This window comes from Martes martes (genome assembly GCF_963455335.1).
Source record: "Martes martes genome assembly, chromosome: 12".
Lineage (NCBI taxonomy): Eukaryota > Metazoa > Chordata > Mammalia > Carnivora > Mustelidae > Martes > Martes martes.
This window is the reverse complement of record NC_137900.1, coordinates 3,311,091-3,335,584: the sequence shown is the minus strand read 5'-3', so window position 1 is coordinate 3,335,584 and position 24,494 is coordinate 3,311,091. Positions and strand designations below refer to the sequence as shown.

At 58.4% G+C, this 24,494-nt stretch overlaps 1 protein-coding gene across 1 annotated transcript; it reads right to left on the bottom strand.

Annotated features, from left to right (window-relative positions):
- Window positions 1-13,537: 13,537 nt before the first annotated feature.
- LOC308352962 (NUT family member 2G-like) lies at window positions 13,538-24,211 on the bottom strand (the record flags this gene model as incomplete). The annotated part of the gene is made up of 11 exons (XM_080819493.1): window positions 13,538-14,302; window positions 14,666-14,782; window positions 15,513-15,808; window positions 16,231-16,370; window positions 16,758-16,886; window positions 17,758-18,457; window positions 19,088-19,228; window positions 22,927-23,202; window positions 23,294-23,413; window positions 23,522-23,997; window positions 24,198-24,211. The coding sequence occupies 11 exons, from the start codon at window positions 24,209-24,211 to the stop codon at window positions 13,538-13,540; spliced, it is 3,174 nt and encodes a 1,057-aa protein (XP_080675619.1).
- Window positions 24,212-24,494: the final 283 nt, after the last annotated feature.

The following is a 24,494-nucleotide window of genomic DNA, read 5'->3' as shown; positions in this document are numbered from 1 at the left end:
TCGCTCCAGACTGGTCTCCCAGTTCCCATCCCATGTGCCCGGCTTTAGTGGCAACACGGCCGTCTGCTCTCTTTAAAACATGCGTCTCGCCACTTCCTGCTCAGCTCGCTGCGTTGTCTTCCCATCTGTGCTTAGAACAAGCCCAAACTCCCTGCTTTGGGGTCGGGCCTGCGTGTCACTGGCCCCTGATCTCCCTGCACGCCTCTCCCCTGCTACATCCCCGGTCCCAGCCACCAGCCTCCTTCCTGCTTGAGTGCGCCAGGCTATCCTCACCCAGGGCCTTGGCCTCGCCTGGCTTCTCCACCTGGCCTCTCTGCCCACCGGCCCTGGCTGGCGGGAGTCACTTTGTCTTTTTGCTACCACTCGGCCCCTCCTCTGCAGAGTCGTGTTGCTCACAGGAGCAGAAAGAGGTACCTCCTCCTGTTCCGTTTCCTTCACACCATCTATTAGATCTAATTAGATCTAATAGATCTATTAGATCTATAACAGTCCCGTCCACTTACCTCACTCACCCGGTGTCCCCAGCAACAATGCCCCTTGTGTTGGGGTGTCCACAGATGCCCAGCATGAGGACAGATGAATGGACGGGTGAGTGCTCGTGGCTGGGAGATGAGTGGCTGGTGGCCGGTGGGCAGATGCTGGAGGGACGGAGCCACGCGTGAACGGGTGGGTGTGTGGACAGGCGGGTGGAAGGAGGGAGCACGGTAGGGCATGAGGTAGGAGGATGGAGGGATGGGAGGAAGGCCAGTGACAGGCAAGTGGTCCGTGTTTGCTAAGGGCCCACGAATGGCGCGTGTTGGTGGGATTTGCCTTCTGTCTTTGTGGACCAGGATGGGTATGAGGTGCAGGAAATGGAGGGGCCTGTGGGAAGTCTGGGAGAAGGGAGAGGAGCCTGTGAGGGATGAACGGAAGGCTGCCGCCCTGTTCGAGGCTCATCTGTGCCGAGCAGGCCCCGTGTTTTGGGAGCAGTAGGGGTGCAGCGTGGCTGGGCTTCCCCACAGTGCACGCCCCTGGTCCCCTTCTCGTCCACACAGAGCACCTGCACTCGCCCTTCCGTCTGCAGGAGGGTAAGGTGAACCTCGTGGAGAACGAGTTCTGTAACGTCTTATACAGACAAAGACTCAGCAACAGCAGGGGCCACTCCGTGCAGGAGGAGATGCTGTGCGCTGGCGACTTCTCCACGGGAAGGGCCATCTGCCGGGTAAGCGGGGCCCTTTCTCTTCTTCCCTGCCTGCTCCCCTCCGTGTCCCCAGGGGCCTGTGTTGCTTCTCGTCTGCGTGTGGACCCCCCCCCCCCCCCCGGGCCTGTGTGTCTTTCCCTTCTAGTTTTTCCCGCTCACTTTGACGTCGCGCTGCCCGTCCTTTCCTTTCAGGAGCTCCTTGTACTTCTGTGTGTTCTGGATGTGCTTCCGCTGCTGGGCCCGGGGCCCGGGAGGGTCTCTTTCCCCTCTGTGTGAGGCCCCTCCTGCAGGGGGGCCAGCAGGCCCAGCGAGGGAATGTGGCCAGCCTCATGTAAGGCAGCTCGGCCGGACCACCCTGGCGCTCTGACTTCAAGCCCACCCTGCCTCCCAGCACGTTCCCCGGGCTCAGCCTCGAGAGCCAGCCAGCCTTTGGATGCCTGGCTCCTGCAAGGAAGGCTCCAGAAGGGGAGGAGAGGAAGGGAAGGAGGGAGGGCCCCGGAGCCAGACACACGACTCGGCCACTTGTCCCTGCCGGCCCGGAGGCCTTGGGTGGCACCTTCCGAGCCTGAGCGGGATTCTGAGGCCTCCTTCATGAGGTTGTCGAGAGGCTGGTGTAGTGGGCTGAATACTGGTCCCCAAATTCATGTTTACTGGGAGCTTTAGAATGTGACCTTACAGGGAACTACGTAGGGTCTTTGCAGCTGTGATTAGGTGAGACCGTTCTACATTCAGAGGGGCCCTAAATGCAATGACTGGAGGGAAAGGCGCCGAGACCCTTGACGTCAGAGTCTGCCTCTAGAACTGGCAGAGGCAAGTTTCTGTTGTTCTCTAAGACCCCTGGTTTGTGGTCATATGTGATGGTGGCTCCGGGAAACCCAGGAGGTGTGAGATGGGCCTGCCGGGGGGAGGCCTGACTTACAGCCACTCTCACTACCGCCTGGCCAGCTGCTGGGCCAGGGAGGGGCCTCAGCCGCCTGCCCTCCTGGGAGGAGGTAGACCCGTTCACCTGGTTCTCAGGCCACAGCCGATGGTGGGGACCCTCTGGCCCAGCCTCCTCCCAGGGCCAGCTGCACCCAGAGGGGACACACACTCAGACGTCCCTTCTGACTCTTCACGGCACCTGCCTTCTCCCGCGGAGGCCAGGCCTGTGGAGCTTAGAGCCAGTGCCCTTTGTGGGCGTGGGAGCTGGACATTGTAGTGCCCCCCACCCCAGGCTGAGGACTCCGCTGAGCTGGACACCTGGGAGCCCTCCCCCCGCCCCCCGTAGCCTTCCCATCACCGCAGCCCGTCCATGAGATTCCACTGGCCATGTCTGCCCGGCCACCTGCTCGGGCCCCCACCCCGGGGCTCTCTTCTCTCCCCTGAAGTGCTCCTCCCCATGCAGGACGCTGGAAGCAGCTCTGGGCGCTGGGTGCTGCAGGGTGACTCAGTGCTCAGATTGTGTCATTTCTCGGTGCTGGGAGCCCAGCCGAGATTCCTCACCCACGAAGTAGGGGTGCCGACACCCTCCCCTTCACAAGGTTCCGGTAGAGAGTTTAGCGCCGCGCCTGGTCTGTAGGAACAAGGAACACAGGTTGGCCTTCACTCTCCTGCCCGGTCGGCCGCCCCAGTCTGAGTGCTGCGTGTCCTTCTGGGCCTGTCTTAGCCTCACCCTCTCGGACGTGGGCGTAGCTGCCTGGGCCCCGCCGGACACACGCGCGCGCGCCGCTTGTTCTGTCTCTGCGCGGTGCAAACCAAGGTGCGCTTGGCGGGGACTTTGTCAGTGTCAGGGTTTCCTCTGCCTTCCGAGACCTCTGCAGGGGCCAGGGGGCCGCTGGAGTCCATCCTGCCTCCTCCAGTCTGGCCCCGGGCCCGGCATAGTATCTGCCGCTCACCTGCGCGGATCGCTGAGGCCTGGAGGGGACACAGGCTGTGGTGTGAGAGGGAGCCCAGCTGTTGGGAGCACACCGCGGGGAGAACCAGAGGCACTCCAGGTGGGGGTCCCCAGGAGGGCGAGGGGTCACCACTCTCCAAGGAGCCCCTGCCTGGGAGTCTGGGCCCACACTGGTGAGCCACGTCAAACTGGATGGCTGAAAAGACAGATAGTCATCATCTGGCATTTCTGGGGGTCCAAAGTCTAAAATGGTGGTGTGGGCGCTGCCAACTCCGTTGGGAGGCTTGAGGGAAGAATTTCCTCTCCTTCCTCAGGTCCTGGGGCCACCTGCACTTGTTGGCCCGTGGCCGCCTCTAACCGCAGAGCTCATGGGTCTAGCCTCGGCTTTGGGGGCCCAGCTCCTCCTGTGACTCTGACCTCCTGCCGCCCTCTGTCTCATGGGGACCCACCCAGACAACCCAGGGCAATCTTCCTACCCCAAGATCCTCCTCAACTCCACCACCACTGCAGAGCCCCATGTAAGGTCACAGGTTCCAGGGATGAGGCTGTCATTGGCCAGCCACACCTGTGCCCTTCTGTCTCCTCCAAAAGACCTCGTCCCCAGCCCTGGGTCTCAGCCCGAGATCTGACAACACCCAGGCCTTCGGTCGGCCTAGGAGCCCAGCAGTCTTCTGTCCCCACACCCACCATGCACTGCCAGCCCCTCCTGGGGTCCCGGAGTCTCTCCAGCGGAGACGTGCGACAGGAGTGCCCTCCTCCCCGGAAGACCCCCCGACAGTACTGAACCTCCCAACCCACGCCACCCAGGTGTGTCCCCATGGTGCCACCAACGTACCCTGCCAGTGTTTCAGGACTCCGGTAACTCCCAGCACCCTGCTAGGTGACTTCTGCCTGCTCCCCCAGCTCCCAGCAGTGCGGGCTGCCTCCAGCAGGCCTGGGCTTGGGCGTTTTCTGGTCATGCTCGACCAAAAAGCGGGGAAAAACCAAAGTCCTAAATGGATGAAAAGGAGGGGGCCCCAGGGCATGGGGATGGGTGGTAGCTGCAGAGGCTTGGGCTGACCTGCCTCCACTCACAGCCAGCCCTCCTGGGTCCTGTCCCTTGTCCCAGCCGCCAGCCCCTCCCTCGGTGGACGGGCAGAGGGCAGAGTCCTGAGGGGCGGTCGAGTCCCATGAAGCGCAGTGCCCAGGCCCACCGGTGTGAACCACGGCGCGACGCTGGCCCAGACTTTCCCAGACTCACAAGTCCCACCTGCCCCTGCTAGTCTCGGACTCTGCTCCGTCACCCACACTGACTCCCCTCTCTCTCCTAGGGTGATTCCGGGGGCCCCCTTGTCTGTGACCTCCCCACGGCCTGGGTTCTGGTGGGGCTGGCCAGCTGGGGCTTGGACTGCTGGCACCCTGTCTACCCCAGCGTCTTCACCAGGGTCAACTACTTTACCGACTGGATCAACAAGATCCGGAGGCTCACCCCTCCCCCCGATCCCACATCTGCTCCTCAGATCCGGGTTCCGCATCAGCCTCTGCAGGCCACCGGCTCATCCGCCAGTGGCACAGCCCTTGGACCTCCCCAGGCTTGGCTCCTGCTGCTGTTTGCACTCAGGGACTCACGGCAGGCCCTGCGGTGACCCGCCGAACCCCTCTGTCCAGCTCTCTGCCTCCGGCCCCAGTCTGCTTGCTGGAACCTTCCACGCCTCCCCTCCCCCAACCCCACTGGCTCTCAGGGGTCCCTCTAGGACTTTCCTGTCCATCAGCTTCCACCCCCAAGCCAAGCCTGGAAAACCAAAACAGAAACAAATAAAAGACTCGTCCTGCTCCTGTCTTGGGACCCCACTGCCCCTCCTGCCTCTCGGCATTCGCCCATCCCTTGACATCAGGCATCTGGCTCCTGGGACAACTGTCCCAGGCTGGAAGGGGGTGGTGGTGGTGCAGGGAGTGGGCAGGGCTGCCAGTTGGGAAGAGGGCAGACTTCACTCCTGCCTCGGGGAGCACTGGGGAGCATGTGCGCCTTCAGAAGAAGTGTGTGAGGCAGCTCAGGCTGCATAACAAACACTAGAGCTGGGGGGTGGGGGCTCAAACAGCAGGAATTTATCACCTCCCAGACCTGGAGGCAGCAAGTCCAGCGGAGGTCCAAGCGTGGGCAGGGCTGGTTTCTCCTGAAGCCTCTCTCCTGGTAGACACCATCTTCCCTGTGTCCTCACATGGTCGTCCCTCCGTGCATCTATGTCCTGATTGCCTTTTAAGGACACCAGTCCTATGGGATTAGGGCCAGCCACCCCAGTGATCTCGTTTACATTTAGTTACCTCTGTAAAGAATTTAGCTCCAAATACAGCCACATTCTGAGGCGCTGGGAGTTAGGGCACCAATATAAGAATTTTAGAAAACACAATTCAGCCCACAAGCAGAAGACATTCCACCGGATATCTACAGTGTGGGGGAGCAAGAATCTCCCCCAAAGTAGAGAAACGGCAACCCAGGGGTTTGGAGGAGGGAGGACCGACTCCCAGTGCAGGTGGAGGGAAACTCTAGCCTGCTGGGTGGTTGAGTTGGACTGGGGTGCATGACCAGGCCATGAGGAAGGGGGTTCCGGCCTGCAGTAGGAAGGGTGCTCGGGCACAGAGGGTCTGGGAGAGTGAGTCAGGTGCAGAGGAGGCCAGATGCCAGGCTGAGAGCCAAGGTTCAGGCCAGTGGTCCTCAGACCTCTGTTCCTACAGTGGACTCCCAACACCTTCCTCACCTGCCCCTGTGGCTCCACTGTCCCCAGCTGGAAGGGACCCAACTCCGTGTCAAACTCTTCCCTGTTTCCCAAGGCCACAAACTAACCTGCTTGAGGTGTCCACACACCTTCAGCAGGTGGATCCTGGTGTCACCTTTCCTGCTTAGCTGACCCAGGACCTAGTGGCCAGGTGATAAGCCTTGAAACAATGTTCTAGGGTGTCCTTCCTGACCGTCTGCTCGACAGAGGCCCTCGTACAGCGAGCACAGCCCCCTCCTCCCAATGCATCCACCCCAGCCCTCACATCCATAATGAGGCGGGAAAGCTCCCATTCAGTGCCAGATCAAGTGCCAGTCAGAGGGTTCCATGCAAATTCTTCCCAATTTTGGCATTGTTTAAATATCTTGGATCCTTGGTGACAGATGGGCAAAAATGAACTCACATGCCTGTTAACACTGGGATCTCACTGGTGCAGGTTCTGCCTCCCAAGATGGTCTTGGGAGGCCCCGGGAACGTGTCTTCCCAGGGCCCATGCTTGCGTGGGCATTGCTGGCAGATCCTGCCCTGGCCGTCCCTCTGGCCAGAGCCCCACCAGTGAGGTACCCGACGCGTGGCTGTGTACCTGCCACTGGCTCAGCTGTCTCTGGAGGGGAGAGGTGAGCATTCTCTCCCTCGGCGGAAATTCAGTTCTGGGGCCACAGGCAGGGGACCTCAGGCCCCCCGATGTCCGTGAGTGCTGAGATGGCATGCCGTTCTCACACGCTCACACGCTCGGGGCAGCGTGGGCAGCTCAGCTGGAGCCTTAGTGTCTCCGCCGGTTCTAACCCTCTCTTCGGCCACCCGTGGTAGCCGCGGCAGGCTGTGCTCTGGAGTTAGGGGCTTCCCCGCCCCTCCTGGATCTTCTCAGACCTCTACCAGAGGCATCCCACACACGCCTCACTCCCACGACGGAGCAACCAACTTTCCCCAACACCTGCAGCCAACTTCATGCTCAGGATTATTATCCCGCTTCAGTTTCCTATTAAAGATGAAATCAAGTCTTGCAGGGGTCTGTAGGGTTTCAGAGATGGCGCAGGTAGTAAGGAGAACATTTCTCTCGGGGAGCTGGAGCTCCCCGCTGTTCCAGACTCCAGCAGGCGGTACTCAGCGGCTGTCACCCTCCCCGGCATCCCCTCAGACACCTGGGACAGGCTTCCTCAGATCTGGGCCCCAGATCTCCGCTCCTGAGTAGGCAGTCTAGAGTAGGGGTGGAGGGAAGGGGCTAAGTGGAGGAGACAGTGAGCCTGGGAACAGGGCCTGGAGGGGCACTGGCGGCATCCGTGGGGAAAGAGACATGGAGGGTCTGTCACTGGGGATTCCCTGCCCTCCTAGATGGGGCACTGGCACCGGCTGCCAGCTGTCATTGCCAAGTCAACCCCAGACAATTACAGAAGTGAGAACAAACTAACGATCCATTACAGGCTTCCTGTTTCCAGTCTGGAGGATAAGGAGCTTGAAAGTCATTACTCCCATCCTCAAAACATGATAAACATTGAAAAAAACTAAAAATCAACAGCTCTTCTTAGACCCAGCAGAAAACTGAGATCATAGAGCAAACTATGGCCCAGAAAATCAGAGAGACCAGGGGATTGGGAATCCCCGCTTGCCCAAGTGTGGCCAGCTGCCAGAGCCAGCCCTGCTGTGGGAGGGTTCACGTGGTAGCTGGTAGCTGGTAGCTGGTGGCTAAAGGCCTGTGTGGACCAGCTGAGAGTCCACGGCTCTGGAGTCCAGCCCCCGGCGAGGTGGGTGGCACACTTGCACAAGTGTTTCTTCCAGTGGCCTTGTTACGTTCTCAAGCGTAGGTCAGAGAAAACTCCTTCCCGCTTCTGGTAGGGCAGATAGTTTCTCCAAACCTGTAACTTCTTTTCATCCCTGACTGGGCCTTTCATCCAGGGAAAGTTTTAATTTTGATGAAGTCCAATTTTTTCTTTTTTCTTTTATGGCTGTTGCTTTTGCTGTCGGGTCCAAGAGCTCCTCGACAAGCCCTACCACCCAAAGATGTTCTCCTAGTTTCATTTATACAAGGTTCAATGTTTTATATCTTACATTTCAATCTATTAATCACTTTGAGTTATTTTTAAGATTTACTAAAAACACTATCCTCTTTCCATCATACTGCTTTTCTGCTTCCCCAAAACACAAGTTTTCTGTGTCTCTGTGTGACCATTTCTGAATTCTCTGTCCTGTCCGTGGAGCCACACAGCTATCCCTCACCAACACCACACTGCCTTATACAACAGCTTTACATCAAGTCATAACGTCCTCCAACTGTACTCTGCTTTCTCAAAAACAGTGCTAGCTATTCTGGTTTCTTTACCTTTACCTTTCCTCTATACATTTTGGGATAAGCTTGTCTAGGTTGACAAAGGAAGTCTGTGGGCAGTTGACCTTTCACTATATACTATCTTCCAATTCATGAATGTGATGTATCTCTTCATTTATTTAGGTTTTGCTTGGTTCCTTTCATGAGGGTTTTACTGATTTTATCATACCAATCCTCTTTAAAAAATGTTATAACCAAATATTTAACTTTTTGGAATTGTTGTACATGCATTGTGTTTTTAATTTTTGGTTTCCAATTGTTCATTGTTGGTATTAGGAAATACAACTCATGTTTCTGTGTTGATTTTGTATCCTGAGACACAAGATAGAGTGATCATCATTTGTTAAGCATTTTCTTATAGATTTCTTGGGATTTCCTACGTGACCAGTCATGTCATCCATGAATATGGACAGTAATACTTCCTTCCTTCTAATCTGTTTGTTTTTATTTCTTTTTCTTGCCATACTGTATGGGCCAGCATCTACCGTACTAAGTTGAAAATGAGAGATGAAAGAACATCCTGATCTTGTTTTTGAATTTGAAAGAAAAATATCCATTCTTTCACCATTATGTATGATGTCATCAGTAGGGTTTTTTGTAGATATCCCTTGCTAGTTTGAGGTAGTGCCCTTCTATTCCCAGTTTTATGAGCGTCTAACATGAATGTGTGTTGAGTTTTGTCAAATTCTTTTTCTGTATTAACTGCTATGCCCATGTGGATCTTTTTCTTTAGACTATTAATATGGTGGTTTACACTTATGATTTTTGAATATTAAACAAGGCTTGCACTCTTAGAATAAACTCCATTTAATCATGATGTATTGTCCAAGAAACTCAAAATGGATGAAAGACCTCAATGTGAGACAGGAATCCATCAAACTCCTACAAAAGAACATAGGCAGTAACCTCTTTGACATGGGCCATGCAACTTCTTTCAAAACACGTCTCCAAAGGCAAGGGAAACAAAAGCAAAAATGAACTATCGGGACTTCATCAAGATAAAAACCTTCTGTACAGCAAAGGAAACAGTCAACAAAACAAAGAGGCAACTCATGGAACGGGAGAAGATATTTGCAAATGACACTACAGACAAAGGGCTGATAGCCAAGATCTATAAAGAGCTTCTCAAACTCAAGACCCAAAAACAAATAATCAAGTCAAAAAATAGAAGACATGAACATACAAATGGCTAACAGACACATGAAAGAATGTTCATCATTAGTCATCAGGGAAATTAAAATCAAAACCACATTGAGGGGCACCAGGGTGGTTCAGTGGGTTAAAGTCTCTGCTTTCAGCTGAGGTCATGATCCTGGGTTCCTGGGATTGAGCCCTGCATCAGGCTCTCTGCTTGGTGGGGAGCCTGCTTCCCCCCCCCCCTGCCTGCCTCTCTGCCTACTTGTGATTTCTGTCTGTCAAATAAACAAATAAATTCTTTAAAAAAACCACATTGAAAAAAAATTGAAAAGAAAAACCACATTGAGATACCACCTTACAGCAGTTAGAATGGCAAAAATTAACAAGGCAGGAAACAACAAATGTTGGAGAGGATGTGGAGAAAGGGGAACCCTCTTACACTGTTGGTGGGAATGCAAGTTGGTGCAGCCACTTTGGAAAACAGTGTGGAGATTCCTCAAAAAATTAAAACCATTGCTACCCTATGATGCAGCAATTGCACTACTGGGTATTTACCCCAAAGATACAGATGTAGTGATAAGCAGGGCCATATGCACCCCAATGTTCATAGAAGCAGTGTCCACAATAGCCAAACTGTGGAAGGAGCTGAGATGCCCTTCAACAGACGAATGGATAAAGAAACTGTGGTCCATATATACAATGGAATATTACTCAGCCATCAAAACCATACACTTAAAATGAGTGAATTGTATCCTATGTGATATCTTGATAGAGTTTTTATTTTATAATCGAGCTGGAGAAAACATGTCACAATGCTAACACTGTGTCTACATATTCTCTACACTGTTTTCTATTGCATTTTCCCATTTTTTATTAATGTAGTTGAAACGTTCCTAATGACTTTACCCATTTTCACTGAAAAGGAAAAAAAAAAAACAGTGTGAATGAATGCTGGCCAACTGTGATCTATGAATACCAGTTAGATCACTTCGACTTACGGGGAGGAGACATAAAAGCATCATGGGGGGAGTGGTCAGTGTCCAGGAGCTGGATCCAGAGACGCCATGGGGCAGCAGAGGCAAAATTTTGTGTGACTAGTGACTCAGAGGCTTTCCATCCCTGTGTTAGGAAGGAATGTGAGAGAACCAGAACCTGGTCAGTTTCCTGCTAACAGACTGCACACTGGGAGGGACTAATGTAAATAAATTAAGAGCGCTACCAAGTCCGGATCCTTCTGCGATTTGTGTTTGTGGGTGGAAAACATCTCTATGTACAATGTCCAGACATGTCGTACACTTTCACACGACACGCATCCCTAAAACAGGATCCTCAGAATGAACCAACACAAAGTACATTCCAAACACAGATGATAGAATGAGAGTGGGATCTGACTTTCAGAGACCCGGGGAGGATGGCAGAAGGAACCCTCAGACAGCACAGCGTAACCCCAAGATATTTTACGAAAATGAGCATCAAGGGCCCAGGTGTGCACAGACATACCAGAGGAAACAACCCTCAGAACTCAGGGAGTCATGTCTGGGGCCTTCCCAGTGGCCATGCCGGGTGGTGGCAGGTCCTGCCAGCTTGTCTGGGGGAGGGTCGCACCAACAAATACACCAGGGCGCCGACAAGTGGGGACTATCCAAGCCCAGAGTCTCCAGAGCAGACACTTGAGCAGGAATGGCTCCAGCTCGCCCCACTGTCTGTCCGAACACCCGGCCCCAGAAACCGTGGTTCTCTGCCAGAGCCTCCTGTGACACCTGCATCCAGGGGCAGCAGATGATGGATAGAGGCATGGACAGGGGCAGGGCTCGCCCGTTATCAGCCGCTGGGCCAGCGCCATGTGTGGGGGCACTGGGGCGCCCTGGCCAGGATTCCACGAGCTGGCTGCTCTCCTCTTCCCGCCCAGCGCACCGTGGCCTGTGGGACATACGCATCTCTGAATGAAGAACAAACACGCCGCCACGGAAGTGTGGCCACGGGAGCCCGAGCTTCCCGGAGCCCTCAGAAGGCACAGCATTGTCATCAGTGGTGACAGGAATGCTCCTCTATCCAAGGGATTCCCTAGAACTCCAGGACCCCATTGCTGGATCTCGTCCTAGGGGAGCAGGAGGAGGCTCTGCAGCCAAACCCGCGGGGCTGACTGACAGGGCCACCCCAGTTCCCAGGCTGCCAGAGACCACGGTGCTCTCGGGAAAGCGTGAGCCTGGCTTCCTGCAGGCTCTCTGTGGAGACCCAGCGAGGCGACTGAGACCTGCCCCACTGGACTGTGCAGAGCACAGCTGGGCCTGCTCTGGGTGAGCACCGGGACGTCCCCAGGGGCCCCGGATGACCTGGTCCTCACCACAGATTCCTCCTCACTTACTGGGAGCTCCCTCCTGATTTGGCCCTGCCACACCGTCCCCGCAAGCTGTCACCTCTCCTAAGTGTTTCTGTGGCGAGGAAGGTTGGCTACCGTAAAAACCTGAAACTATCTCCACTTAATTTCCTTCCCGTTGCACAGACCTTGTATTTTCCAAGGAAAAGAGGCAAATCTTCGCGGACGCCGTTAGCATCCAGCGCCCGCTAGGCCCATGCCATGGACAGGGACACGGTGGTGGGGGGTGGGTTGACAGGCACAGTGGTGGCCTCTGTTTGTGTCTGGTTGGGCCCCGGAGCCCCTTCCTCTCTGTGAGGCCCAGCTGGACAGGGAGGGGCAGCCGCTGGGGAGTGTGACCAAGAGGAAACCTCTGCTTCAGGAAGGGGCAGGAGGGTGGGGAGCACTCCGGACCGCCTGCCTGGGGAGGGAGGAGCCCCTGTGGGGTGGCCTGTGGATTCCGTGCAGCGGGACGAGGACGCCGACACGAGTGCCTTTCTTCACTAAACTCTTTGCTGGGGTCGGGGGGAGGCAAGAAGAGGGCCAGGTGTCCCTTGGACCTGGATGGCCTTGGCCCCATCCTGCAGCAGGGACAGCACATCTTGGAGTGCTGAGTGCTGTAGGGGCCTCACCCAAACCCGGAAAAGACACCAGAATCTAGAACCTGGAGAGGAGGCCTTGGCTGGGAGGAGGCAGGTGAGGGCCTGAGTGCTCGCTCCTGGGATCAGAGCATCTGGGTGGGACAGGGGTAGGGGCTGGAGGGGACCAGCACTCCCAGTGAGGGGAGATGAGCGGACTGGGGGGTGCAGGGCAGTTGTGGGGGGCAGCAGGGTCACCTCCCTGTGGACCTCTCTCAGGGTCAGCTCATCTCAGTGTCACGAGCCAGGCAGATGCCTTGTCTGACATGAGGTCTATGCTAATGCCCCAAGAAGGCCCCCTTCAGCCTGGATCCCAGCTCCCACCCAGCACTGGGACTGCAGACGCCTGGGCCCATGGTCTGCATGGTGGGCTGCCCTCCTGCATCGTAGCTGGGGTCTGTTTGTAGGAACCGTTTCACATGAGAATGAGAGTCTATGTCCACATCTGCTCCCACAGGGGTCCCTCGAGGGCGAGAAGAGAGGGCAGTAAGTGTGGGGTGTTCTTGAAGACCCAGGGACCCTGGCCAGTCCTCCTCGCTCTGCGACCACAGCAAGCAGGGGCCTCGTATGGTTGGAGAAGACAGCCCAGTCCAGAAATCCTGCCACGGGAACTGCTGCCTGCGCCACGGCTGTGGTTCCTGTGTGCACACCGTGGCCAGTGCCCCCTTCTGCCCTCATCCATGCCCCATGTCTGTCCTCACTGGGATTGGGAGGATCCCCCACTGGCCCTCCTATTTCGGTGGTGAAGACACTCCTGCTACCACGAGGCCTGAGGCCCGGAGCCCGTCTCCTCAGGACCCCGCACAGGGAGCTCTGCAGGAGCTGAGGACCACCCGCCCGGCCCGCCCCGCCCCGTGGCGCAAGCTTCGGGGAGGCAGAGGGAGCTCCGGAAGGTGGGGCCGTCTGCAGCCTTCATTCTCAGAAACGGCCATGGTGCAGAGGGCTCCCCATCTCTGGACGGTCAGGGGTCCGGATGGTGACGGGGGCCCCAGGAAGCCCCTCTCGGGCCCTTCCATCCCGTGGGGAACCCTCTCCCGGCGGCAGCCCACACGCCAGTAGGAAGACAGTGGCCCAGAGCGCTTCCCACAAAACTAACTTTATTCCCCATTTACACCCGGTGCCCCAGTGGGCTGCTGCCACTCCGCCCCCACGGTCATGGCCTCCCTCCCTCCCCTCCCCATCCCACAGCCGGGATCAGCACCAGATTGAGGAGGAGCCCCTAGGCTCCTTGGGGGGCCCCAGGGTGTGCCGGCCCTGGAGGGCGGGCCCACTTCTCCCTACTGGCTGCAGTGACGCTTCCTTCTACTCCCTGTGACCAAGGAGTCACACCTTCTCTTTGCAGGCTGTGAGGGGTGAACCAGCCCCACAGGCAAGGCCGGCCTCCCAGACACCCTGAGGTTGGCCCCCGGCAGGGGCGTCTTCGCCACGGAGGCAGGACCCTCACACAGAGCCCGCTTCCTGGACTTTGTAGCTGGGGGGGTGGCCAGGCCGAGGCCTATTCTCTGAGGAGAGGGGGCCCGTGGAGCCCTCCACGGCCCGCGACCACCAGGGCTGGGGATGACCGAGGCAGGAGCGGGACTCTGGGAGAGCCCCCAGGGCAGCAGGCTGTGCTGAGAGGCCAGGAGGAAGGCCAGGCTGGGGAGCTCCTCCTCGTCCTCACTGGACCCATCCACCGGCCCCCGGGTGTCCCTAGCAGGAGGGGCCTCTCTGAGAACCGGGGCATCCCTGGGGCCCGGTCGAGGGGAGGCGCACCTCTGACCCTGGGGAGGCGAGGGGACCCGTCCGGCCCTGGGGGCAGGGGACTCCCGTCGTCCGGGAGAGAGAGCAAAGGCTCTGGGCCCCGACAGGTGTGTCCGTGCTCGGCCGTGCCTCTGAAGGTCCTGGCCGTCAGCGTCTGCTGGGCGGGCTTTGTCGCTGACCCCCAGCCCCTTCCCGGGACCGGTCTCCTGCTCGGGACTGGGGCCCGACCGGGCTGCGCAGAGACGTGGGGGTGCCTGCACACCCTCCTCCGTATTCAAGGCCGCCAGTCTTTTCTCCACCAGCTGAGGAAGGAGGGGACAGTGACTGGCCCGCATAGACCAGTGAGTCGGGGGGATGGGACGGTGGCACTGGGAGAGGAAGGGAGGGTGACCCACGAGGCTGTGGCTCTGCTGACATCCCCCTGAGTCCCTCCCTCCCTCCCTGCCAAGGCTCCCCATCTTCCACTTCCCGTTCTCGGCTCTGTGCCCACCCGACGCTGGCCTCCCCAGGGCTGTGATTCGCAAGAAGCAAAGGGGGACAGAGTCATGTGGGTCTTTGTTTAGGAGTCCCCTCCTCTGGCTCACCTGGGACCCCTCCCTCCCTTGCATCGCCTGGGTCCCCTCCCTCCCCTGGCTTGCCGGGAACCCGTCCTTCCCCTGCCTCACCTCTGCAAGGCTGAGGCCTTCCTCCTGCTCCAGTTTCTCACCCAGAGCCGGGAGGTCCAGCTGCGGTTCCGAGGAAAGCAATTCCGCCAGGAAGCAGGGGTGGATGACTGCCTCCACCTGGGACAGAAGAAAGAGGCCGTGGGCAGACTTGGCAGGGAGCCTCCTGTGAGCCAGGAGGGCCTGCAGAAAATGGGGATGAGTGAAGACCCACCCATCCTTCTCCAGACGGTGGGAGAAGTTTTAACGTCAGAGTCGCTGGCCCCTCTCTCTCTCTCTCTCTCTCTCTCTCTCTCTCACACACACACACACACACACGCATGCACGTGTGCAGACACACGGACATTCACACATATGTGTACACAGAGAGACAAAACCTGGACATGCACACACACGCACACACACACACACAAACACAAACACCCCATAAACATATGTGCACTCTCAGACACAAAGGACATACCCCTAGGCAGACACACACGTGAACAGACACACAGGACCACATGCAGACATCCACAAAGACATCCCCAGAAGGCACAAATGCACACACACGCGCCTGTATGCACACACTTGGGGTATGCACACTCACAAACATACACACAAACACAAACACGATGCTCGTACATATATGCACACATGTGTATGTGCATACGCATACCTGCACGCATGGAATTATACACATATGCCTGCATGCACACAGGCAAACACACAAGGATGCATACACACATGCACACACAGCCCAGGAACAAGGAACAGAGCTTAATGCCAAAGGCCTGGGCTCAGCCTCGATCTGGGCGTTGCAGTGCCAATCCCTGGAATCTTCCAGACACCAGGCTGCGGGCCAGCCCACCTTGGTGATGAAGTCTTCCTGGGAACACAGCTCGTCAATGTAGCTCAGGAGACCCGGGTCCGGGTAGGTCGCGGCCTCATCCTGCTGCGGCTCCTTTCCATCCTCTCCCCATTCACCTGCCGGCGGCCCCGGGGCCAAGTGGCCAGGCCCTAGCAGCCTCTCCATGATGTCCACGTACTCTCTCACAGCCTCTGGAGGGATCTCCTTGGGCGCCTTGGTCTCCGGGGGCCGCGGGGGTCTGCGTGGCTGCAGGCGGGAGGGCTGGGCCCTGGAACCCGCCTTCCTGGGAACGCACGCTGAGGCAGAGCAGGAAGGAGGGAGGAGGCGTGAGGGGCTCCGGCGGTGCATCGGGAGGGCAGTGTTTGGGGGACACTGATACCCGTGGGGGCCGGATCAGGGCCACCAGAGGCTATGGGCACTGTGGGACTGGCAGAGCGGGGAGGAGGTGCGTCTCGCAGCCAGCCATGTGAGCAAGGGTCTCCCCGCAGCCCACTTCCCACGCAGACTTTGTGCTGGGTCCTCTGACAGGCGTGGGGAGAGGAGTCAAGAAATTCACCAGGGCAATACCCGTCCTGACAAAGGGCAGCTGAGACCCCGGCTGCTCTGGTCAAAAGACCAATGTCCCCTTGTGGGAGCAGACACGACACAGGGACAGTGGCCTTCCCTCAGTCCCCACTGCCGTGGTCCACCAGCTGTCGCGGGAATGTGGGGGCCTTACCCGGCTGCGGGCCCGCTTCCGGGGCTGGGGGCCCCCGCCGTTCAGGCTTCCGGGGCGCTAGGGGAGGCAGGCCCTGGGCCACCTTCACCCACTGTAACTTCCGCATCTGCATCTCCTCCTCCATCTCGAACTCCATGAACCTGGGGGTGAGGAGGCCCAGGCCGCACTGAGGAGGGGGCCCGGGCCTGGAGCCAGCAAGGCCAGGAGCAGGTTGAGGGACCGGGAGAGGCGGGGCCTTGGAGGGACGGCCGCGGCCCCGGCCACCAAGGAGGCAGCAGGAGGGCTGTCCAGCGCATCGCCTCCACAACCCCCTGGGAGGGAGTCCGACCCCAGGGGAGGTGGCCTCAGGATCCCCATCCCTGTCCTGAGACCTTCTGGTGGAGGCAGGGGTGGGTCCAGAGCAAGGGAGGGTGGAACTGTCAGGGAGGTGGGGAGGGCGGCCCTCTGGGACAAGCGAGCATCCGCACAGCCAGACCCTGCCCCCGGCCCACACGCCCGGCAGCCCCGGGCCAGAGACCCTGACTCACTTTCCCGCCATCTCGTAGTAGATCATGCGGTCAAAGTTGCTTCTGCTCTGCCACTCCTGCACGGCCCGCCACACTCCCTCTTCCAACGTCATCGTGGGCTTCAGGCGCGCCAGGGACCGCAGCACCGGGCTGTAAGCCGTTGGGGTCAGGGGCCGGCGGCAGTCCGGTCACCCCCAGCCTTCCCCAGGTCCCCTGGAGCCCGCGTCCCCCACCCAGCGTGACCGAGTGCTGGCAGCTGACAGGGAGTGTTGGGTGTGCAAATCAACCTTCTCAACCACCACGGTCACCGCCTCCCACCGCACCAGCCCCGGGCCCTGGGCTCAGGGTGACTGTCCACTGACAGGAGCAGGGACGCGGCGGCATGGGAAGTCAGTCCTTCTGGACTCCGCCTCTCGTAATAATACTCGCGGACATTAAGGTGCCTGATAATGAGTCCGGGCCTCTGCGGGAAGTGCCACCACCCCGTGTTCAGGAGGGACCCCAGGTGCCATGACCGGGCCTGCCCGGTCAGAGCTCCGCAGGAAGGATCCCACGCCCTCACCCCTACACCAGCTCTGCTCCCTCCCCTCCCCTTCTGAGGGATCCTCTGGGACAGCGAGTGTGGGGCCCGCACAGAACCTCTGCTGGGCCCTGCAGGTCCCGAGCCTCCTCTGCGGGGCTGACCCCTGGCCATGAGAAGCCTGTTCCCAGGAGACATGGTGACCGACAGCGCGGCCCCCAAACCACAGCCCCTCCTCTGACACCCGGACCCTCTCTGCCTGCGAGGCCCCAGCGAATGTCACCGTGATGTCTCTGGAAGATACAGGTTGACTGGACACCGCCCCCCTCTGCCCCAATGTCAGGTGAGATGCGTGACTGAGAGGTGTCCTGGACCAGTATGTGCCTTCCCAGAGCAGGACCCGGCCTCAGCCCTTCCTCCCAGCGGCCCTGGATCACCGCCCTGTGTGCGCGCCCCAAGGTGGGCCTGCGTGAGGGCTGCAGGCGAGCAGAGGCCACTCACATGAGAAAGCAGGAGAGAGCTTCTGCGTCGGGGCTCTGCGGCAGGTGCCTCCGGGCCAGCGACTTGAAGCGCTGCCAGCGCCGGAAGTTCTCGTAAACACTCTTGGGGTTACAGGAGTCCTCGGGCGAGGCCGTGGTCGGGCTCCTGGAAGCTCCGTGAGGCTGCGGCCTGGCGTCGACTGGGGGCACGACGGCGGTCAGCTGGACGACCGGGGGCTGAGCCGGAGGTGCGAGGCTTGGGGCCAAGCCTCCCTTGCCAGCCTGGGAGGCCCCAAGGGCCGAGGCGGGCGTGCTGGTCTCCACCGCAGAGGCTGTCACGAAGAGGGGTGCGGGACACGCAGCACCCCCACAGAGGGCCCCTGGAGCACTCCAGCTGAGGGGGGCCTGAGTGAGGACGATGGTCTGAGTCTGGGGGGTCTCTGAGCACCCCCGTTCTGACCTGACCTGCACAATGACATTGCAGGTCCCGGTCCCACTGGGGCCAAGGCCAGCCTCTCCTGCCACCAGCGGTGTCCTGGGGAAAGCTGGCAGCACCAGGGGGCCACCAGGAGGGAATGGTGGGGTCACGAGGGGCGGCGGGCGCTGCCCCCAGCGTGGCCGGTGGGGGGCGCCGGCAGTGGGTGGGGGGAAGGGCCGTGCCACGAAAGCAGACAGGGAGGCTCCCGGGTCCGTGGCCACGTGGGGTCCCAGCATGGGAGATGCTGTGGACAGAAGGAAAGGGGCGGATGGGGTCAGAGAATCCGCAGCCGGGAGGGAGGCCCCGGGGCCCCCTTAGTCCCTGGGAGCAGAGCAGTGAATCCCGTCGCATCTCGTGACGGACATCACAGGAAAAGTTGCAGTTTGCCAGCGTCTGCGAGTGATTTCCATGCTCTGGCCTCCCGCAGGGAACTCCCGTCCCCGCCCCTCCCACCACGACATCCTGTCCGCCCAGCAGAGGCCGTTGGGCCAGCACTGCCTCTGAGAACCACCCACGGACCCCCAGACGCGACCCTCCAGCCTCACGGGCTGCCTCCCAAGACACGGGCCTGGCGGGACCCCTGACCTCTGGGAAATGGCCTCAGCAGGCTCCCTGGCAGATGGGGACCTCCACGGAGCGTTTCCCCGGCCAGGGCCTGACCCATCACCAAGGAGCCCTCCTCCCCAACGTCCTTGCAGGTTTCTGCAGACTCCCAGCCTCTCAGCCCCCCAGCCAAGCTGTCCTTGGGAGTCCAGTGCGCTCCCTTCCTCTACCTAACCCCACTGAAGCGCCCCTGGCTGGCGTCACATTTGAATCCCAAGGACTTCAGGGGTGGCCCGGGCCCGGACACGTCCAGCCCAAGCCAAAGGCTCACCTCCTTGTGAAGCCATCCCCACAGGCAGAGGACGCCGCCGCCTGGCAGCCTCCACAGTGAGGAAAGTCACGTCCAGGCCCCACACGGTAAGCTGCTCCAGGAGACGCTCAGGATCCAAGCCAAGGATGGAAAAGTTTGAATCTAAACAGGGCGAGAATGCAGGACTCATGACATTCTGTGGCGGGGGAGGGGCGGAGGGCCCCTGCCCTGGCTGGGGGTGGGGAGACATTCCATGAGTCAGGCTCTGGCAGGTAGGCCAGAACCCCAAGTTCCTTTCGAACGATCCGGGGGCAGCACAGTTGGGGCGCGCCTTTCCAGGCAGTTCAGACGCTGTTTTCCAGACTCAGCGCACTGAGGTGTGACCCGGCGCTCCTTTGGTTCGATTTTGTATCCGGCGACCTCGGTTTGTGTCCCTCGACCTGCTCTGCTTCCTACCGGCTCTTGACTTATTCAACAGGGGCTGGACTTCCTGAACAAAGCTCAGAACAGATACGCTGATGAGCACACGCGTCCTTAAGGCCGCGTGGAACTGAGAGTTTCAAACTAGCGCGGTGTCAGCAGATCCCCGGGGTTTGCTCGCACCTCGTTCTCCAGCCACGGGTGCTCCTGTGCCCAGCGCCCTGCGGAGCTCGGAGCCGAGCAGGTCCAGCAGCACCGGCCTTACTAGGGTCCCTTCTTCTGGAAAGCCCCGGTGTCTCGCAGAGTTCGTTCGTGCAGCCTACCACGCGTGACCACAAATCACGACGTTTTGTTCCCTGGCGTATTATGCTGCTGGTTGATATGGATTTCTAACCTCTTTCATTACCTTAGTGGAAACTTTCTAACAAGCAATACCTTTGGTTCAAAGTCACACTGTGCATAGAGGACTGCGCGGTGACGCCTCTTCCTCCCACCTCTTACTCCTGGCAACCCGGCCCCTTTCTCACAGGAGCCCAGTGTTACCCGTCTTTTAGATCTTTAGAGAGATGCATTGTGCCTCAAAAAGTAAATGCACGCTCTTCGTTTCTTGAAGAATAAAAGCATATTTCTCTCTGGTTGAAGGCTGGTCGTGGTCCCAAATTGTGTGGATATGCACAGTGATTGTTCTTGTCCTGGTAATGTGGCTCCTCTCCTCCTTTCTGGAGGCTAGATACCCAGAAGAAGAAGTGCTACAGTCCTCTAAAATTCGAGGGGCCCCGCCGAATAAGATGGTCAATTTCAGCAAATAACAATAACGGACACTCAATTAAATTAGAATTGCAGGTAAACGTGGAATCAGCATTTACAAGAATTGTGTCCCATGCAATATTTGAGATATACTTTTCATGCAGATCTTTCCCCCCTTTATGTAATTTTGCATTTAGGTGGGATTCTGTATTTTATCTGGCATCTCTACCAAAAACGTGTAACGTATCCGGTTATTATTAGTCACTTGCCTGTGAGAAAAAGAACTTGGATATGAACACTCCAGAGTGCTATCTTGGCTTCACTGCAAAGCTCATTTGTGTACACACACATACAGTGTCTGCAGGCTCTTCGAATGATTTGGAATTTGGAAGAGCCATCATATATCGCTGAGTGTCTAGGCTTAGTGGGGGTGAGGACAGAAAGAAGGTATAGGAGATCTTCCCCTTCCTGACTTCAAAGGGGCATAGAAAGACCCGATAGCCCTGGTTTTTTGAACCGTTACAATCACCGCTCATGAAATGGATGTGCCCCTTGAGACAAAGCCTCCTGGGGTATCCACTCCTATCCATTTCCCACTCACACAACCAGCTTCCTCTAAGGGCTGGCCGGCCACTCTGAACCTGGAAGCCCTGCTCTTGGGCTTGCAAATGGTAGACCCTCGTTCCTTGGAATCCAGGCTCACACTGAATGTGGTCCCATGTACGTGGGAATCATGGTAGCACCTTTACAAATCTTATTGACTCTTATCTTCATGTTTCACGTCAATGTCAGTTTATTGGGAACACAACGATGCAAAGGGGCATTGGTGTTTTCTTTGTGAGAAGAGAGGACTGTTAGGAAATGGGCCAAGGGTGATGAGGGCTGAGAACTTCAGAGGCTGAAGCCAGATGTCTCGGGAGACAAGCCTCATTCCCACCACCATGACGGCAGAGTTCCTACGACAGCAGGGTGTTGGGGAAGGAAAGGGAGCTTTAGAAGGATGGCTCCACTCTGAACCGGCACTGAACAAGAACTCCTTCTGGTTAAGGCGCTGAAACAGTTCCTTGCCTGCCCCCAACCCCCGCAAGGGAAAATTGACTCCAAAGACCACTGTTGTGTGAAAAGGAAACTGGGGCCATCTTGAAGGGGAAGGGCTTCTTCTCCCCCTCAGCCCGTGCTACAGTTGTCAAAAAGGTCACTTCTCAATTCCTGCCCCATTTCCTCATGATTTTAAGGGTTCTCCCAACACACCCCGTGACTAGGTCTAGGCAATATTCATATGGAATACTTCAGGAGCATCCCGCCAGCCACCTGAAGGAAGGGAGATGCATGGTGTGGCCCTATGGGACACTTCCCAGGCCTTTCACCCTATGCAGCCCTCCCGTGGCCCTCCACACGCACCCCTGCCTGTTCTCTCCGGCAGCTGCTCCACGCTCGCTTCCTTGATCTTAGCTGGGGACATGAGCTGAGAGCAATTCAAGCAAATCTCAGTGAACTTAATTTCAAAGATCCGTGTTGGGGACTGGAAAAAGAAACAACTTGGAGACATGTCTCAGGCCCTGAGCTTTTATCTCGGGAAGGCTGAAATGATTTTCAACCGACTTCCCATTAGAGAGATGCCGAGGCAAACTGTTGCACCTGGAGAAAGAAGTTCCTTCCTGCTTCCTGCCCTCGTCCTGTCATTCCATCAAGTGGTCACAAGATTCTCACTCATGGCTCAGATGTAGGATCTGGAGGAACCTTCTCGGGGCCACTGATACAAAAGTGGCACTGTGGGAAAAGGATCTCGTCTCAATTCTGCAACCATTCTGTACTGCTTCAAAATCCTACAGCCCAGAAGCAGATGGAATCAAATTGGCCCGAATGCAATTGGGGAAGCCCGGTCATGGAAGGCAGTACCAGAGACCCTTCGCCTGCCGGTCTCTGAGCATGCCTGCAGCGGCCGCTGAGAGAGAGCCGTCTCTGGACAGGGCTCACAGGTCCGCGAAGAGCCATGACCTTCGCCCAGTCAGAGGACACTGGCAGAAGGGGAGACAGCAGGCTCGTGTGCTGTGGAGCCTTCTTCCCTGCACTTGGAGGTGGGCCGTGGGAGGCTCCCGAGGTCCGCGGTGCCCAGAAAGAGCCCCCCTCCGGCAACGGACTGGAAAGAGATGGGATGACTGAAGCTTCTTCCAAAAATGTCACAAAGTCAGGGCAGTCCGTTGCATCCTTTTTTCACGCGCACTGAAGTTCTTCGATATTCCAGAAGAGGAGGGAGGGCAGAGCAAAACCGCGGCCATGCCGCCTGCTAGGTCACCTGAAACAGGCGCGTGCGGATCCAAGGCGGAACACGAGCCTTGCGAGGAGAGCTGTGTGGACGCACAGTCACTGAGCAGCTCCGCCAAGAAACCTGCTGGGTACAGGCTGCGCCCCGGGAAAGTCTGGGAATGGAGTCAGGGAGGATCGCGTCGAGTGTTCCCCCGGTCTGAATTCTCCGCCGGAACTGTGCTTCCATGGAACCTTGGGGGGCTCAGGGGCTCAGGCGGGCGCAGAGGGCGCAGAAGGGCGCGAAAGCGCAGCAGACGCGCAGTCCGGACGGAGGTGGCCGCCCGCGGGGCCCTCGGGCTTCGGAGGCCCCTGTCCCAGGTCGTTCGCAAGGTCGCGTCTGAGGCCGGGGAGTGCACGTCTGCGAGGTCAGGGCCGTGAGCGCTCACTTCCCACGCGCTGGCTTGAAGGCAGGAGGGCCACAAAGAGTGCGGGAGGGCGGTCGTCCCCGTGCAGCCCCCGGCTCCTGGACCCATCGCTTCGGGCCTCTCCTGCACGGCTCTCAGGGCCCGTTTGGGCTTGCCCGGCGCGCGCCCACGCACGCGCAGGCCCACGCACGCGCACGCGCAGGCCCACGCACGCGCACGCGCACACCTCCCCAGGGGCGGGGCTGAACGTCTCCGGGACCCTCCCGCGCAACGGCTCCCAGCGTCCGTTGAGGCTGCCTGCGGGAGGAGGCGCGCCTGCGCGGGCTCGGGGGCGGGGTCCCTAACGGTCCTCTGGCTGGGGGCGGGGCCGTGCGTGGCGGCCTCGTGCTTGCGTGAGGTAGGCTTGAGGGTAAGGGCGCGCGCTCCCTGGCGTGCAGGGGCGGCGGCCCGCGGTCTGTGGCGTTCTTGCTTCGCCTTGGGTGCGCCCCTGAGGTTTCGCCCGCGGGGACTGGAGGCGTGACCGGTCAATGTCTGAGGCTTCGGTGCATGCTGAGGTGCGTCGCGCAGACCCTCAGGCGGTTCGGTGTTCCAGCCTGGATCCTGCTGTGGTGAGTACGGTTCCTGCGAGTTTCCTGCGGGGTCCTGGTGAGGCGGCGGGTTTGGGGTGCGGACGTTCCGCGGGCCTGGTGTCCGCACTTGGGGACCTGGGGTCCGGGCCGCCTGTCGGTCTGGGGTCCGTGCTTGGGGGTTTGGAGTACCGGGGACGTGAGGGTCTGGCTTCCATGTTCGGGGATTTGGGGTCTGTGCTCTGGTGTTAGGGGAACCAGGGCCCCCGGGTCTGGGGTCCGCACTCGGTCTGGGGTACCGGGGGGCGAGGGCATGGGGTCTGTGCGAGGGGATTTGCGGTCTGCGTTCAGGCATCTGGGGTACTGGGGACACGAGGGTCTGGCTTCTGTGCTCGGGGATATTGGGGTCTGAGTTCGGGTGTCTAGGGTACTAGGGGCCCGCGGGGTCTGGGGTACTGGGGGCCCACGGTCTCGTTCGGGGATCTGGGGTCCAGGCTTCACACTGGTCACCTCCGTGTCCCGGGGCCTGGTGTGTGGAGTGGGTCGGCGGCAATTAGGGGTGGTGGTTCCCGGTGTGAGTATAGGCGCTGTGGCGAGGTGAGTGGAGCACAGGTGGGGCTGATGGAGGAGTGAAGCAAAAACAAAGGATGGCAGTAGGTACCCATTAGGTATATGGAATGTACAAAGAAGAGTGTTGTAGCTGTGTAATTATTGGTAAATACGTGCTGCGCATCCGTCATGTCGTTCAAATTAAGAGAGAGAGAGAGAGAGAGTGTGTGTGTGTGTGTGTGTGTGTGTGTGTGTGTGTTTGAATTTGAATCTGTTAAACATTTTTGGGGAGAGCTGGTTCTGATTGTGAAGCCTTGGCCAGCGCACTACTGCGTGTTCATTTGGGACTTAAGGTGGTGTATGCTTGTATTCTGCGGGACTGAAGGGATTGTGTGGGTATGTTTCTAGTGCAAGATGTATGTCTCTGTGTTCATGTGTTGTTGAGATTTTGCACTTGTTTTGGGAGGTTTGTGG